The following is an 18,209-nucleotide window of genomic DNA, read 5'->3' on the forward strand; positions in this document are numbered from 1 at the left end:
GTACGCACCAGGACAAAATAATTTTAAGGAAATGACACCTGTACTGTTGGAGGAGGACATAAAAGGTGGACATGAGAAGAAAAGTTAGTTTTTTTCGGGATTATCATCTTCTTCATCTTAACTTGAAGCTAGCGGCCATGGCAGCTTAAGCCTCTCACGAGTGAGCCAACGTAAAAACCAGATGCAAACTAGCTTCTGATGAGGAGGCCTAAGTGTGAGACAAGAAGGAATAGAGAGATTCAGTTGAGTTGTCTAGGGATAGTATTCTCCACTCGATTCTTTCTTATTTCTTTCTAAGTGCTGGTGATTATTCTCTATTTTCTGTCTGTATGGAAGTACACATGAATTCTTAGTTAAATGTTATCTTATTCAGTCTTGTTTTTATTGTTTAATCTTAGCGTTTAAATTTTTTTAACACGGAAGTGTTATTGCAGTCACTGACACTGGAAAGCGCAGTGACAGTTTGAGCCAACAAGCATTACAACGGAAGTTGAGTGAGGATTAGAGGAATTTAGTCCACTTGTTCTTAATAGTGCCATATTGCGATCATTGAAAGGTGAGATTAGTATGCATGTTTAAGCCTCAGATTAAATAGAGGAGTGACGCTAGGTAAGATATACATTGAATTTTATTACCTCGACAATCACCTACCTTTTTATACCTTGTGAGCACTTAGTATTCTGCTAGAGATTCATGTTGGTGATCCCAGTTTATCATTATCATATTTTATTTTATTGTTTTCAAGTTATTGCATCGATAACTATTCTTACAATTTATCTCGTTTATATGTAGTTATTGCAACGACATTAATAGACAAAAGACTACCATCCATATGGAATCAATATCCGACAGACTCTCATTTGTTTACTATACTTGCATTGATAGTGTACGCTTGCACATTATTGCTGTGACGTTAAACAGCTGAACACTTTTCTATTTCTACATTCCTCAATAGATTTAAGCTCAAGATCGTCATTTTTTTTCTACTTCAATAACAACATTATATACGAAATTTTTGTCGTTAAATATATTTTTTTGGTTCCATCTTTTCCCCGAAGTAACATAAATTATCAAAATCTCTTAGTTATCATCATTTTCAGGTACCTGAATCCCTTCTAGTGTTTTATGATTATGATTAGTTATATATTTGGCCCCTTCTTAGGAACTTGTCTCTATAATATAATCCCCTTTAGTATTTGCTCCTTTACTTTTACGAGGATTTTTATCTTTAGAACTAACCGGTCTTTCATGCTTCAGGCATGGATTACTTTCTTTTGCACTAACAGTTTGCCCCATTGGGATATCAATTCATATTGGAGCATTTTCAGCTGGTATGTGAGCTTTCATAATTCTCTTTAGGTCAATAAATGAATCTAGCAGTTGATTTGCACAAATCTATTATCATTTGAACTTCTTGCTCACATTAACTTGTACGAGGATCTAATTGAGATAATGGTGATCCATTCCATGTAATTTTTTTACCATCTGTATTTTCTCTCCCCCTAATGTTGCGAATATTGTTTCATTGAAGTGACAATCAATAAATTGTGCAGTAAATAAATCTCCAGTTAATGGTTCAACATACTTAATTATAGAAGGAGATTCATAACCAACATATATTCTCAATCTCCTCCGAGGACCCATCTTTGTTTTTTGTGGTGGAGCAATTGGAACATATACTGCACATCCAAAAATTCTAAGATGGGAAATATTTGGCTCCTGAACAAAAGCCAATTGTAATAGGGAGTATTTATTATAACTTATTGGCCTGGTGCGCATAAGTACTGCTGCATGCAAAATAGCATATCCTGAAGCTGTAACAAGGAGCTTTGTTTTCATAAGCAATGGCCTAGCTATTAGTTGGAGGCGTTTGATAAATGATTCAGCTAAACTGTTTTGCATGTGAACATGAGCTACAAGATATTCAACTTTTATCCCACTTCACGTGCAATAATTATTAAAAGCTTGAGATGCAAACTCGTTAGCATTATCAAGACGGAGAGTTTTTATTGCATAATCTAGAAATTGTGCTCTTAATCGAATTATTTGAGCAAGTAGTCTCACAAATGCCAGGTTGCGAGCCGATATCAAACATATATGTGATCATCTACTAGATACATCTATCAGTACCATAAAACATCTAAATTCTCCACATGGTGGATGAATAGGCCCACATGTATCACCTTGAGTACGTTCGAAAAATACGGGAGATTCAATCCCAACTTTAGCTGGTGATGGTCTAATAATCAGTTTACCTTGAGAACAAGCATCACAAAAGAAATCTTTGAATTCAAGAATCTTTTGGTTCTTTAATGGGTGCCCAATTGAATTCTCAATTACTTTTTGCATCATAATAGATTTGGGATGACCTAACCAGTCATGACAAATAGTAAAAGTATTTGGTTCTACAAACTTCTGGTTTGTAGTAACATGTGCCTCAATTGCACTAATATGTTTATAATATAAACCTGATGAAAAAACAGGTAGTCTTTCCAAAACATATTTCTTTCCTCATTCAACATTTGTAATATATAGATATTCAATATTTTTCTCATTTATAGTCTCAATATGATATCCATTAATACAAATATTTTTAAAACTCAATAAATTTCTTTGAGACTTAATGGAAAATAAAGCACATCAATGACAAATTTTGTACCTTTAGGTAATAATATAATTGCTCTTCTGAAGCCTTCAATAAGTTTTAAACTACCCTAGATTATATTAATATGAGCATCACTTATTGTTAAATGAGAAAAATATTTTTTCTTTGAGTATCGTATGTGTTGTAGCACTATCAACAAGACATATGTCTCCATTGATTTTTGATCCAACGAAATTTTGTTGATTGTTTATATTCTTCATAAAAATAAATAAAATATAACACTAGAAATGTTACAAATATTTATTGAATATGTATAACTTGCAAAATAAATAAATAAATAAACTTTTTTATTTTTTGAATAAAAAAAATAAACATATTTAAAATAACATAAATATGCCAAAATAACACCAACTTATTCTTTATGCAAGAAAATGAAACATACTTAAAAACAACATAAAATGGTAAAATAACACCAACTTTTCTAATGAGTCTCAAAGAAATCTGTCACATCAAGGTGAGTTATATCATTAAGGCCATGAATTACATCACCCTCCTCTTTTTCCTCTATTTCATCATTTTTGGATATAGAATTTTTTGTCTCAATATTATTTTTATTCCCTTTAATAGATACTTGATAAAGTTTCCCTAAATGTTCAAGCGTACGACAAATACGTGCCTAATGCCCCCTCATACCACATCGGTAACATAAATTCTCAATAATCTTTGAAGGATTATTTTGACCACCTCTTTCTTATCCTTCATTTCTATTCTTTTTCTGGTGGTTAGAAATGCCACTATTATGAACACCATGGTAGCGGTTACTATTACATCCTCAACCACGTCCCCCACTACGTCCACGACCACGATCGCGACCTTTATATTTTTCATTTCCATATTTATTATGTACTGCAGCATTCACTTCAGGGAGTGGTGCAGTACCAATGGGACAAATTCCATGGTTTTTCATCAACAACTCATTATTTTGTTCAGCCACTAAAAGGCATGAAATAAATTCAAAATATTTTTTAAAACTTTTTTCACGATAATGCTGTTGCAGGGGCACATTAGTAGCATGAAAGGTTGAAAATGTTTTCCACATAATTTCAATTGAGAACTAATTTTGAAAAGTTCTGAATTGTATTCACTTACAATCTTAAAATCTTGCAACTGTAAGTGCATCCAATCATAACAAGCTTTAGGAAGTATCATCGTTTTTTTATGGTCAAATCGTTCTTTCAAATTTTTCCACAACTGAAAAGGATCTTTCACAGTGAGATATTCCACTTTTAATCATTCATGTAGATGATAATGGATGAGAATCATTGTTTTTGCCTTGTATTGGTTAGATGCTTCTTTATTTACTACTATAGTATTCCTTAGACCTTTAGCATCTAGGTGAATTTTAGTATCTAACACTCATGACAAATATTTTTTGCTTGAGATGTCTAGGCCGACAAATTCAAGTTTGGCAAGATTTGACATTATAATCACTAAAAAAAACTAAAAATAAATATTAGTAAAATAATAGTAATCAAATTATTTGTCAAATGTAATTATAATAATGTACTTAGGATTACCTTAAGTCGATAGAGAAATTAAATTCGATTCCTCCCAAGAACTTTAACCAAATCGCTGCACAAGTTTGAACCCCTCTTTTTTCGTCAATTTTGGGTAGCTAAGCAACCAATTTGAATGCTAGGTTAGAAAAATAATGAAAGTAATCCAACGGGGGGTTAGAAAAGGATAGAAAGCAATTGAAGTATGGGTTTCAAAAAAAAATTTAGGGGGAGGATATCAAATGAAATATAAGAATGATGTGGGTTTAGAAAATATTTGAGAATTGTGATGATAACGTGTTATAAAATAAAGAGAGATAAAGAGAATAAAGAACAAAGAAAATATGAAAGCAATAAGGAATGTACTTTATTGATAAAAGGGATGATTACAATGCTTCATCAGAGTCTCTATTTATAGGCATTAGAAGTATCAAAGAAGTAGAGATCTAATTCTAATAACTATTAGAATTTAAAGTACATCAAAACTTTATCTTGATCATGATAGACATCCACTTAATAAGATATTCATAACAATAAATATATATATATGGGTTTAATTGAGCCGCAACACTCTATAACTTTGCTCCCTTCCAGTTTCTTATCATCTTCTTTAGTTAGTTTTCTTTTATTAAAACTATTTGCATGTTATTAGTTAAATAATTTCTATTTTTATATTATGTTAATATTTTCTTTTAAGTTTCACTCTCATAGTTAGTATGCTTAGTGGACTAGTTACATTTAAAATATTGGGATAACATAAACATTTAAATTATAAGATGAAAAGACAATGAATCTTTGAGAACACAAATTCCTTTCTAAACCATATATGAATTATTATTTCAATTTCATTTTAGTTTAAATTGCAACTTGAACTTATAATTGTGCTTCAACTTGTAATTATAAGATAAAGAATTAATTAATTTATTCGTTATAAAAATGAATAAATTAATTCGTGTATATTTAACTTTCAACTATGATAATTTAATTATTTAAAAAATCAAATTAAAGTGATATGTAAAGAAAAACACATTTCTTAAAATACGAGCATAATTTGCGCTTTGATTATGCTCCCTAGGAATGTGTCATACTATCCATTGACCTTCTTGAGATAGTATACAATATATTCTTCTAATCATAGTAGAATTTGAAATCTTCGAAGCACTTCCATGTACGGCTTTAATAACCTCCAAATTATCCGATTGGATTATTTTTCATAACCACTTCGTTGCATGAGTTTTAGGCCATCTAGAATGCCCCAAAATTTGGCATCAAAGACTGAGCATTTTCCTAGGAATTGGTTGTATCCAAAGACCCAATCTCCATTCTTATTGCGCATAACTCACCCAACAGCTGCATTTACTAATTCCCTTTGAACAACACCATCAGTATTGATGAAAGTCCAACCCCCTGTCAGTTGTTTCCCATGAGAGAATTCATAGCCTTCAATCGAGTTATCTTTAAAAATTGAAGAAAATTGTCTAGCCCTACTACTCGATACTTTGATTATCTCTCTTGAACTTCAAGTTTTCCCTTGAAAGATGAAGAGATTGTGATTCTTCCATAAGCATCAACCTAGTAAACCGAAGAGAAAAGCCCAACTAGCTCCCCCCATGAAGCTTCGAAGTGTCCTACAAATTAAAAGAAATCCATTCGTGCAAATTATTAGAGAAAAATTTAACTGTTGATTACCCAGAACAACCTATTTCCAGACTTCCTTAGCTGTTGTGCAATCTTTAATAATATGTATTATATCCTCTAAATCATGTCCATAGATTGGGCAAGAAGGATCCGCCACTAAACTACACTTGAATTTTTCTACATTTGTGAGTAATCTCTGCTTAAGAATAGTCCAGATAAAGAACCAGACTCTTTGTAGCCCCGGGAGCTTCCACGCCTCCTTTCATATCTTGTCTCTAAAATTCCATGAATCCTCCTTCATCATCTTATAGGAATTTTTAATGGAAAATGCTCCTGTCGAAGTGTGACACCAAGAAATGCTATCAGGCCCCTCAAAAAGGTGTGGACGGGGAATGCCCACAATGTATAGAATAACATCCTCTGGTAGCCAAACCTGCAAAAGGTCAAGGTTCCATGTACCTTCTTCTGTGATCAAATCACTGAGAAAACATTCAAAATCAATATTAACATTAGTATGGATTTATTTAATCAAATGTCCTATATTTGGAATCGAAGAATCCTTCCAACAACGGATTTTATTCCCATTACCGACTAATCATATAAAGTTTTCTCGTCAAAGAGCCCAAACTTTTGAGAACAACTTCCAAAGAGCTCATATCCCACGCAATGTTATCTGGAAGAGTTCCATTCAACCCATATTTTGATCTGAGAATGCAAACCCAAGGTTTCATCATCAGCAACCACTTTATAGCCAAGCTTCAACAGAAAAGAAACATTTTGATCATTTAATTATATCATGCCAAGACCTCCACGCCACTTCGGTTGGCATATAGAATCCCAACCTACTGAGGGCATCTTCTTTTTGCCATCGAAGGATCCCCAAATAAACTTTCTCACCAAACTTTTAATCCTGTTACATATTTTTCTAGGGATCATCATGGATTGCACAAAATAGCTAGGAATTGAAACTAGAACCCACTGCACTAAAATAGCTCGACCAGTAATAGATAACTTCCTAGCATCCTAACTTTACAGCTTCAGCCAGACTTTTTCAACCACAAAGTACATAGTATTATTTGTGACCCTCTGATGGAAAAGGGGAACTCCAAGATAATGTCCAAGATTTTGCACCTTTTGGAAGCCAAGCATATTACTCAGCATATTGGTCATGGTCATGGACTCCTCTACTCCTTTAGAAAAGAACATTTTGGTTTTCTTAGCGTTGACCTTATGTCTAGAGACATCACAAAAATTATCCAAAATTTCCTTTAACAATATTTTATGCTTTACATCTGCTTTGCAAAAAATAACTAGGTCATCAGCGAAAAATAGATGAGAGAAGGTTGGTCTCGAACAGGACAAGTGTATGGGATTCCACTCTCCATTTGACAAGGCTGAACTAATAGAGTGACCTAGTCATTCCATGCAAAGCACAAAAAGATAGGGAGAAAGTGGGCATCCCTATCGATTTCCCCTCGCAGGCTTAAATTTAGACATTGGAGCTACATTCCATAGAACTTGCTTAGTAGAATTAGAAATAACAGATACAATAACATTTCTAAGATAATTTGGGATACATGCCGCCTGAAGCGAAGCATCGATGAAGTCTCATCTCACTCGATCATAGGCTTTTTCCAAATCGATTTTGATCGCCATCCACTTTCTTTTATTATTTTCTTTCATGAAATGAATAGTCCAATGACGATATTATCAGTAATATTTCTAGCTGCAATAAGTCTTACCTACTCTTGTGCAATAGTTTTCAGGAAGATGAACTTAAAACGATAAGTTATTACCTTTATCACCAATTTGTAAAAAATTGAGCAGAGACTTTTGGGGCGAAACTGAATAAACTCCTTTGGATTTTGGACCTTGGGAATGAGAACAATCAGTGTGTTGTATAGCTCAACATCAATAACACCTTCGTTGAAAACTTTTTTAACCTATTCACAAACCCAACAGTACCCTACTGCTTCTGGAAGAAAAAAGAATGGAAGCCATCGCTGCCTAGAGCTTTAAGTAGTGCCATATCAAATAGTACAATCTTAATTTCATCGTCTGTGACCAATTTCCCTAGAAAATCGATGTCACAAGGATCGAGTTGAGGAATCTACTTGGAGGCAAATTTCCCATGGGCCTAGAATTCTCCCCATATAGTTTTTTTTTATAGAAATTCATCGCCTCTAACTCAATGGCCTCCGGGTCGAAAATCCATTCACCAAAAGAATTGTGAATAATGGTTATGCGATTATTTTTCCTTTGTTGTAAGGTATGAGCGTGAAAAAACTTAGTATTGCGATCTCCCAAGTTTAACCAGTCACATCTTGTATTTTGTTTCCAAAGGATTTCTCCATGATGCAACACATTTTCCAATTCCTATCTGACCTCCATTTCAAATTTAGCTAACCAATTTGAGCTATAAAATTCTATATGTCACTGAATATCATTTAATTGGTGAAGTAGCTTCCTCTTACGAGTGGTGATGTGACCATATACTGATTTATTCCACTCCTTTAAAAACTCGGTAAATTTTGCTATTGGTTCTGATATGGTCTCGCTAAAATGCCAATTGTCATTCACAAAATCCCCAAACTCAGGGTGCTGGACCCATCTTACCAAAAACCAAAAAAGCCTTCCTCAAGGCAAAAAAATCTCCGGATTAAGGCTGAGAATAAGTGGTCTATGGTCTAACTTAGTTTTGAGAAGATAGGTAATCAAGCTATTTGGAAAAATTCTTATCCATGCTTCATTCCCTAGTGCACGATCCAATCTCTCAAAGAGCCTACATCTGTGCCATGTAAAAGGGATCTCCTAAACCCCAAATCATGTAGCTCAGCCATATCCACAAAATCACCAAATTGGGAGCATCTCTTACCTGCCAAAAGGCCACCTATTTTTTCATTAAGTGTCAAGATTGCATTGAAATCACCAATAGTCATCCATGGAATTTGCCCCACGGGAATTGATAAACTAAGATCCTCCCATACGTCCTTACGCTTTTGACGATTTGGACTCTCATACATAAAAGAAACAAAAACTAACACCGAAGAAGAAACAAACCAAACCCGGGCGAGATTAAATTGAGGGTGATTGCGAACCACCTCAACCCAAACTGAATTTTTCCAACCAATCCAAATATCCCCAGAGTATCTTATTGCCTCCAGGCGATGTAAGTATTAGATCCCCAACTATGCTATAATTTTATCTACTTTGGTCCCACTTACTTTGATATCCGATTTATATTCCATATTATATTCTGGCACTAGCACAACCTTAACAATTTCAAGAAAAAATTAAGAAATTTATGAAAAATAAAAGGAAAATTAGTGACATACCATTACTGTTGAGAATCAGCAACATCATCTAAATTGGAAGCTACCTCATCTTGCGCTCCATTTCCTGTTTCATTCACCATTTTGGACGAAATAAGAATCACCACTGCCTTCATAGATTCAACTAGAGGAATATGAGAGTTCCCAGTAGATTTGAAGCAGCTTTCATGCCTTTAATTTCCAACCTCCTCGACCAAAACCAAACTTGCCACTATTTTTTCTGTCTTTATTTCCTAAACTACCCGCTCCTTACGTCCTTCAGCAAGTTCATGGGAATTTGCGTGCGAATTTTCCTTAAAAATTACAGCAGTGTGCTTGTCAGGATCTAAAACGCCGTCGGACAATTGAACCGCAACCCCCACAGGACCTTCGAAGGTTGCATTGAAGTGTGCTTTAATTCCATCAAATTCATTAGCCTGCATGGATGGCTCCAGTCCCGACGCATTTGCACCTACGGCAGATAAAGCAGAAAAATTTTCAAAACAAACAACATTCAAAACAAGAGTTGGATTGAACCTGGTTGTGATCATCTTGGGTTGACACATAAGGAAGCTGCCCATCACTTTCAGGCCCTGATTTCGCAGCTGGAGTGGCCCGCTTCCCCAAAGGCCCTTTATTTGGACTGCTTCCAGGTTCATTAAACTTAAGTTGGCCCTTCATAGTCCTGTCAGCCCAACTGGCCTTAGTAGAAGCCCCCCATCACCAGCGCCCTTGAGCGCTGAAACAATCTTATTAAACTGGGCCTGGTCCACTTTATTTGAAAGCTTTGGACCAGCTTTATTGGAATTTACTTCCAGTTTTTCTTTTTCTAGTCCTTGCAATAATTCAATTAAAGGGTTTTTATCTTTTCGCAAAGAATCTGTAAATCCCTCCTTTCCCGCAACGTTCATTCCACTTTCCTTCTCCAAATTATTCAAAGCTTGAAAGCGAGATCCCAAAACTTCCTCTGTAGTGCTGTTCTTTCCAAAATTTCGTGGGTCCTTAGATGGTTTCCTCATTTTGCGCTCCACCAGCATCCAAGGTCCAAAAGGGTCAGTTTCCACCGCCGGTTCAGTTTCTGGAATTCCATTTTCTGGCGTCGTGTTTTTCCTGGCCGAATTTTCCAGAATCTCTTTCGCTTGACCACAGTTCTCTTTGAAATGTCCATAGCGACCGCAAGAGAAACAAACAACCGGTAAAGATTCGTACTGAATGCGCTGAACTTTTCCGTTAATCAAAACCATTGAAATCAAGGGTTTTTCCAGGTTAATATAGATCGCCATACTAGCATATCTGCCCCTTGCTTTACTATCCGTGTTAAAGTCCAATTTTGCAACTTTTCCGACCATACCACCTATTTCCCACAGGATTTTCTTCGTATACATGTGGCCTGGAAGTCCCGGGAGTCTGATCCAGGTCATGACCACACTCGGATAGGGTTAAACGGGATCGAAATCCGTTGTCCATGGTTGTACCGTTAACTATTGCCCAAAAATAGTCCATGGCCCTTGAGATAGTACCTTTTTATAGTCTCCTAGATTCTGAAATTTCACCAGAAAATACCCATTTTGAAGCGCATGGACAGTTTCTAGATACCATAGATCCGATTTTGAAGCGCCGCGAATCCTATATTTCTCCCCAGTAGTTTAAGCACCACCGAGGTAGCCATGTTCTTGATTAAGATTTGGCTAACCCTGTCCGAGAACTCGATCGATGGAATACCATTAACTGATGATCTTTTGATATCACCGTCTAAAAGAAAAAAGTCATCATCCATTCCTGAAAAAGGCCCCTCCTTTCTCTCCTTGTTGGTCATGAGATCCCTTTCCCAGAAGCATCTCTTTCCAAGAGAGAGTCGGTGTTGGGTTAACACCATTCGCCATTTCTGAGTCCAAATCCGAATTCCGATCCTTGAACCGTACCTTCTTAGTGTTCCGATCACAGACGGAAACCGAACCACCATCAGCAAGATCACCGAGAGAATTCGTCATTGTTTTTTGTAATTTAATGATTTTAATAATTATTCAAAAGGTTACTTTTAACCCCCACCTGAGAATCTTTAATTCCTACCTACCTTCAAACTTTCCTTTACCATCAACCTCTTTTTCTTTTTTTCTTTTTTTCTTTTTTTTACATCAATTTAAAACACAATAAATCAATATTTCTAACATTTAATGTGTCTTGTCCAAAAAAAAATTTGTAGAAACATGAAAATAAGAACGAAAACTATTCATTCAGCCATAATTGGAAAAAAAAGAGGAAAGGAAAGAAAAGAAAAGAGAGAAATTAGTTTCTCTATACAACACATTGAATTTAACTCTATATTGTTTAAGAATTTATTCCTGTATTTCTGTAAAAAAAAAAAAAGAATTTATTCCTGTAGCAATAAACAATTTTCAAATATGTAATCTTGTTATCTGGTAAATTAATCATTTAATTTGATTGTTGTACAAACTATTTACGCGATCATCTTCACACCATATTCCATAGCATAGTGCTTCACATAGGTGTTCGTGTTATATATTCGTCTCCGCACATTGGCAACCTTATCGGACCCTGCTGGGAGCATGCCATTGAAGTAACGGTACGTCCAAGACAACCCCGCCACGGCAACAGCTCCAAAGCTGCATGCTGATAAGAAGCCAGCAATGGTAACAAAAAGCACGGTGCCAACTGGGAACCATACGGGGCTAGAAACCAAGATCAATGGCATAAAAAATATGAAACCAAGAATGGTGGCGGTGACGGTAAGGCCAGTGAGGATTATAAGGATAGAAGCGAAAATGAAGAGAGCCAAGAGGCCGAGAAGTTGAGCGGAGTCGGGGGTATGGGCTTTGATTTTGCGTAGGAAAGAGGTGACACTAGATCTCTGGTGGATTGGACGAAGCTCAGCCATGGTTGAGAGGTTGAAGGAGAAAGGGAATAGTACTTAGAGGAAGGTTTTAAGAAGGAAGTAATGGGAATGGAATGAGGGTAAATGAGAAACACATGTTAGGGAGGTTTTCGGTGAAAGACAAGGTGTGCGAAGCTTTAGTTTCGGGAGACATGTAAGGGACGTTTGTGGAGAATCAAATGGAGTGCATTTTTTTGTTCTTTTGCAGTCCCACGTGTGTAAGGCCTTTGACTTTTTCTTTTATGGTGGGTGTTTATCCACCAATATAATACTTCGCTTTCAGCTTAAAGATTGGAATTCCATTTTTTATCATTTTTTTTCATTAATAGAAACACGTGAAAATTAAATTTAGCAAGTTATTAGTGGATAGAAACATAGATGGTTAAAAATATAACTTTAATTACTAATTTTAAGTTTTGATGATTTAATTTAAAAAAATTTAAAAATATTGATATGAATTATTTAAGAAAATTTATTTATTTCATTGAATGAATTAAATTGAGCACAAATTAACGGTATTAGGGTGAGTTTGGATGAGAGATTGAGTGCAGTGCGTTTAGCTTACTTTTTACCTCACGTTACATTATCGCTACAGTATCTAATCTCACCGCCACCGCTGTTTTTACACTAACCGCTGATTAACGCATCGCCCATCCAAACTCACCCTTAGTATAGATGTACCAACTTGATTAATAGAATACAAGTTTAGGTACCAATTAGGTACAAATGGACAAATTTAGAGATAATATATATTAACCCTTGATTTTATAATAAATTTAAATCAATTAACATCGATCTAATTTTAGTTTGAAATTAAGAAATTAAACCTTAACGTCTTTAACTGTTAAATTAGGGAAAAAAAGTAAAATATATATAAATAACTTGGATCTAAAAAGATCTGATTCAAAATAATTCGAGTGTTAAATTAAACTCGAATGATTGAACATGAAAGGACCATAACATGAAATGGCTAGACTCGAAAACCCGACCCTCAAACCCGAAATGATCCAAACTCAAAATGACTTAAACCTAAAGTGATCAAGCCAAAAATGGCTTGAACTTACAACTTACCTGAACCCAAAATGACCTAAACAAAAATTATTCAACCTAAAATAATTCAAAAATTTTAAAACTCGAATTGCCTTTATCCAAATTGACTTGACCCAAAACTAACCTGACATGCCTAATTGCCAGATTTAGTTAAAAACTATAAATATATTTTTTTATAAGAGAAAGGGGTTAGAGAAGTTTATTTGCAATTAATTTAGTACAAAACTATAAATATATTTTTCGATAATCTAGTACCTAGATGTGTCTTGATCCAAATTCAGAATTTGGAAAAGTTGATATATGATTAATCCTAAACAACTCGCAAGGAACTACACTGATTTATGAAAACATCATATCTCATGTTGTAGAACTCAAAATCAGGTGATTCAAAAATCATCAAGAAATCAACTTGAAGACCTACTATTTGGAGCAAGAATCGCATAAAAAAGTGGTTAGAAGGTCATGGAAAGTCTAGTCAAAGTTAGCTATATGAATTTCTATGATTAATCTCAAGCTTATCGTACAGAGCTTCACTAATTTATGAAAATAACCATATATTAAATTATAAACCTCAAAATTAGGCAATTTAAAATTTGTCTCAAATATATAGGATTGGACCCTAAAATGATACAAAAAGTTGGTCAAAAGATCTTGAAAAGTGTAGTCAAAGTTGACCTTATAGAAGCTTATGGTATTTGTTTCAAATTTTTACATACTTCAATTTTCTTTCAACCATTTAGATCTTTTTCACTATTCTCAAATTTATAGATTGCACGATTAAGGGGCACTATTCCAAACACAAACACAAATACTCACTCAAAAAATTATTAAAAAAAATTATTACAAGCAACTTCTCTCTCTTTTCATCAACTCTTTCTCTTCATCTAATATTGGATATTAATATAGAGCCATTTTGAGCTTTAATAATTTGTAATTACCAATAAAATAAAGATTTCAAGGTTGAATTAAAGAGGTGGGCAGCAATCCCAGTCCAACAAAGACTTTTACGTTTGACACATTGCTTGCCTTTGTTTGGGTGATAAGCACCTTTCCTTCAATAAGGACGACCTCCCTTTGACCCTTATTGGGTCATCTTAAGACCACGTATGTATTTTTGACTCTTAACTAATTTTAATTAAGAAAATAAAATTAAATATCCCATTAAATGATTGACACAAGTCTTATGTTAATTTAGTTAAATTCATGACGATTTTACCATATTAAAATGTTTGTACAACTTAGTTTAATTTAATTTTATTTCATTATAAAAAAGTACAAGGCATGATCTCTAAATTTAGCTTCATTTTAGAATCATTATTTATTCTATTAAATAAATATTCAAAGTGACTAAATTAACTCTAAATCAAACTAATCATTAAGCTAAGAAAGCACCTAATACTTCATTTTAGAATCATTATTTATTTTATTAAATAAATATTCAATGTGATTAAATTAACCTTAAATCAAACTTATTATTAAATTAAGAAGCACATGGTACTTCAATGAGTAAATCTAGTGAACCATTTGTCATTTTTCAATCATTTATGATTTCATGCAAGTTTCTATATTAAATGTAATCTATCAAGATTTATGTTGTGCTAGTGGAAGGATGATACCACTATCGGACCACTCGTACGCCTTATGGTGCAACAAAAATATTAATTAGGCAATTATCATCCATAAATCCATTTGTGAGAAACAAATCTAAGATAAAATAAGGTTAGAGTGATACCTTTAGGTGATGTGAGTAGACAGGTGACAATTATCTCCATTTGAAACTCATGTTACCGTTTGGTGATGTTATGATATTATAAAATTATAGTAAAAATATAGTACATTGACAGTATTCTAGCATTTATCTATGCTTTCTGCCCCGCTTTAAACATTTGAAATACATTGTTGTTAAGCTTTTATGACAATATGCTTATTATTATTTTAGCACATTATCATGACATCTTTAATGGATGACGGGATAGAGAGAGACATTGCTAACAGTCTTATTTGTTGACTCCAGTTTTAGTGTCAAAATCTAAGGCTTCTCAGCATTGAATGTGTTGACCAGAGTTTTTGAAGTGAATGTTTACGTGTCAAGGAAAATATCGACTCCTCCTATCATTACGTCAGACACATAACTTGTTTTATTTGTTGGCATATTTAGAAACACGAAAATTTATATGTTTTTACATGCCCTTTTTAACTCAAAATCATGCTATTTAGGTTAAATTCTTGTCGAAAAATAATTAAATATTATAAAATAATTAAATTATGTAAAATATATGAACATGATGAATTTTAATTAATTTTATAGTTAATTTTGATTAATTTTGACTATTTTCGACAGATTCGCACAAAGGGCAAAAATTGGCTCGGCAGACAATGCTTGAAGAATAAAACCGAGAAGCAATTTGAAGCATCGAGGCAAATTGATTTCCAGCCTAAGATGGTCCAAAAATGTGTGTTAATTCATAATATAATTAATTTTAATTTATTCCCGATTTAATTTGGGCTAAATAAATTATTATTAATTAATTATGAAAAAAAAGGGTCTAGTTGAACTGCATTGGTTGAACCGAATCTAGTGAACCGAACTAGCCACCAATTGGGCTGCCCAGAACTGTCCATATGCTGACCCAAATCAACATTTTAGCTGACTAAATAAGCTTGCAAAGAAGCCCTTGAAGAACTTTCAACCTTGCATTCAAACCCCTCAAAAAAATATGGCTTTATGGATTTGCCATAGTATATTTTTAGCAAAGTTGAATCTCTCAACTTTGCCATGTGTGTGGCCGGCCAAGGGGGGTCTCTTTGGCTGATGGAATTTGCTACTTTTAGCAGCCACAATCAGCTATAAAAGCCACCCCTTGCTGATCATTCAAACCATCCCTCACACTCTCATTCTCTCTTCTCCTCTCTCACTTTCTCTCAACTTTTCCTTCCAATTTTCCCTTATGTTCAAGTGCCAATTTCTTCTCTTGGAACAGAGGTCCTCATCATCCATTGTTGAGCAGAAATTAAAGTGTTCATAAGCCACCTTGATAGCCGAGGACAACGAAGAACGAAGAGCGGAGAAATCAATCAAGCCACGGAGAAACACCAGATTTGCTTCTTATTCCCTATCTCTTTAAATTTCATTGTTGTTTTGACAAACATGTTTATGAATATTTATGCTATTGAAATGGTTATTTTAATCAATCTAGCTTGCATTTAATCCGTGTTGGGTTGATTATGTTTTGCTTGCTTGAATTATTGAAATTGTGTTTGTGTTGTTATAGGCCTCGAAAAGATACTTGATTAAGTAAAATCATGCCTAAGTTATTCTTGAAATTTTAATTTTTAGATAACTAATGAATTAATTATTAAATCGTATTGAAATTGTAATTAATCGACACAATACTTAATCAGTGCATGTTTATTCTTTTAAGGTATCTAAAGTTAATTTAGCATTGTATTTGGCGATACATATGACTTGCAAGATTATTGTGATTAAATTGTTTCAAGGTAGAAATACTCTGTTACCTCACTTGATCTTTTATATGCTTGTGAAGATTGATTAATCGCTTGGATTGACATTGAAAAATATTCAAGAGATTGATTAATTTAATAAGTATGTATGAGCAGTAGTTAGCAAATTACCGAGTTGCCGTGAACTTGTTCGTAGCAGTATAAACGTAAGTTTAATAATTCTAAGTTAAAGGAATGTAATTAATCCAACACGATTATATCATCTTGATTAAACCTTATTTGAAATCATGCATTAGAACCTTTTTATTTTAAAATTTTTTTACTTAGTTTTTAACCCTTAGTTTTTAATCATCTTTAAACCAAAATATTTTCCATCATCAAAGTGTTTTAACATTAATTTCATAAATATTCCTTTTTACAGTCCTTGTGGGTACGATAACTCGACATTTACTTGTCACTTTATTACTTGTTGCGATTGTGTACATTTCTACATTTTCGTCGTTCCAAGTTTTTGGCGCCGTTGCGGGAGACTATTTTAAAAAAAGTCATTATTTGTGAATCTATTTTTACATTTTGTTTTATTTATTTTCCTGTTTAAATCTTTACTTACTTAATCTTTTTGTGATTATTTCAGGTGTTTATGAGTATTGACCAGATTATCAACTTACTCCCTGTAGACTTTGAAATAGAACGAACCTTTCGACAGCGAAGAAGACAAGCGAACCAGAGAAGGACCGAAGAGATAAACTTTCAGAATATGAATCAAGGAAACGGAGCAAACCTTGCTCAGAATCCTATCCTTATTACTGATGATAGGGATAGAGCTTTACGACAGTATGCCGTGCCAGTATTTAACAATCTTAATCCGGGTATTAGGAGACCCAAAATCGAGGCACAACAATTCGAGCTGAAGCCAGTCATGTTCCAGATGCTTCAGACTATGGGCCAATTCAGTGGAATGCCTACTGAAGATCCTCATCTTCACTTAAGACTATTTATGGAAGTAAGCGATTCTTTCAAGTTAGCCGGAGTACCCGAAGATGCATGACGACTAAAGCTGTTCCCATATTTGCTAAGGGACAAAGCTCGTGCCTGGTTCAACTCATTGCCACCAAACTCTATTTTTACATGGCAAGAGTTAGCCGAGATATTCCTCATGAAGTATTTCTCGCCGAGCAAGAATGCCAAGTTGAGGAATGAGATCACTACCTTCCAAAAAATAGATGATGTGTCCCTGTATGAAGCATGAGAAAGGTACAAAGAGTTATTACGAAAGTGCCCTCATCATGGAATCCCACATTGCATTCAACTTGAGACACTCTATAATGGTATCAACGCTCACACGAGGATGGTAATGGACGCCTCTGCTAATGGTGTTCTCATTTCTAAGTCTTATAATGAGGCTTACGGAATTATTGAGAGGATTGCCAGTAACAACTATCAATGGCCAACCAATCGAGCAGCGTCAAGAAGATGAGTCGCTGGAATACATGAAGTGGATGCTCTCACTTCACTCGTATCTCAGGTATCTTCAATAACCTCAATGCTTAAGAATCTTACCACTAATGGGTCTAACCATTTTGCAGCCCAACCACCTAACCAATTTGAGAATATAGCCTGTGTGTATTGTGGGGAAGGACATTTGTTTGAAGAATGTCCATCGAACCCCGAATCCGTATATTACATGGGTAACC

At 34.4% G+C, this 18,209-nt stretch overlaps 2 protein-coding genes and 1 non-coding gene across 4 annotated transcripts; all 3 read right to left on the minus strand.

The window, feature by feature from the left end:
- Positions 1 to 4,908: 4,908 nt before the first annotated feature.
- LOC121221146 (uncharacterized) lies at positions 4,909 to 11,418 on the minus strand. 2 transcript variants are annotated; one of them, XM_041101722.1, is made up of 2 exons: positions 9,135 to 11,418; positions 4,909 to 5,789 (listed from the first exon to the last, which is right to left on the minus strand). In XM_041101722.1, exon 1 carries the CDS (start codon positions 10,529 to 10,531, stop codon positions 9,788 to 9,790), a length of 744 nt encoding a protein of 247 aa, XP_040957656.1. In that variant the 5' UTR covers positions 10,532 to 11,418; the 3' UTR covers positions 4,909 to 5,789; positions 9,135 to 9,787. The 2 variants fall into 2 exon arrangements, with proteins under 2 accessions (XP_040957656.1, XP_040957655.1); XM_041101721.1 differs by having other exon boundaries at positions 4,909 to 6,232.
- A 4-nt stretch (positions 11,419 to 11,422) lies between these two features.
- LOC107892713 (oleosin) lies at positions 11,423 to 12,287 on the minus strand. The gene has a single exon (XM_016817769.2). It carries the CDS (start codon positions 12,004 to 12,006, stop codon positions 11,569 to 11,571), a length of 438 nt encoding a protein of 145 aa, XP_016673258.1. The 5' UTR covers positions 12,007 to 12,287; the 3' UTR covers positions 11,423 to 11,568.
- Positions 12,288 to 17,701: 5,414 nt separating this feature from the next.
- On the minus strand, positions 17,702 to 17,808 carry LOC121221457 (small nucleolar RNA R71). The gene has a single exon (XR_005918850.1). It is a non-coding gene; the product is annotated as a small nucleolar RNA R71 (small nucleolar RNA).
- Positions 17,809 to 18,209: the final 401 nt, after the last annotated feature.

This window comes from Gossypium hirsutum, chromosome D09 (assembly GCF_007990345.1).
Source record: "Gossypium hirsutum isolate 1008001.06 chromosome D09, Gossypium_hirsutum_v2.1, whole genome shotgun sequence".
Taxonomy (NCBI): Eukaryota; Viridiplantae; Streptophyta; class Magnoliopsida; order Malvales; family Malvaceae; genus Gossypium; species Gossypium hirsutum.

Coding starts and splice junctions, on each gene's coding strand:
- LOC121221146 (XM_041101722.1), bottom strand. CDS start 10,531: ATGACCTGGATCAGACTCCCGGGACTTCCAGGCCACATGTATACGAAG.
- LOC107892713 (XM_016817769.2), bottom strand. CDS start 12,006: ATGGCTGAGCTTCGTCCAATCCACCAGAGATCTAGTGTCACCTCTTTC.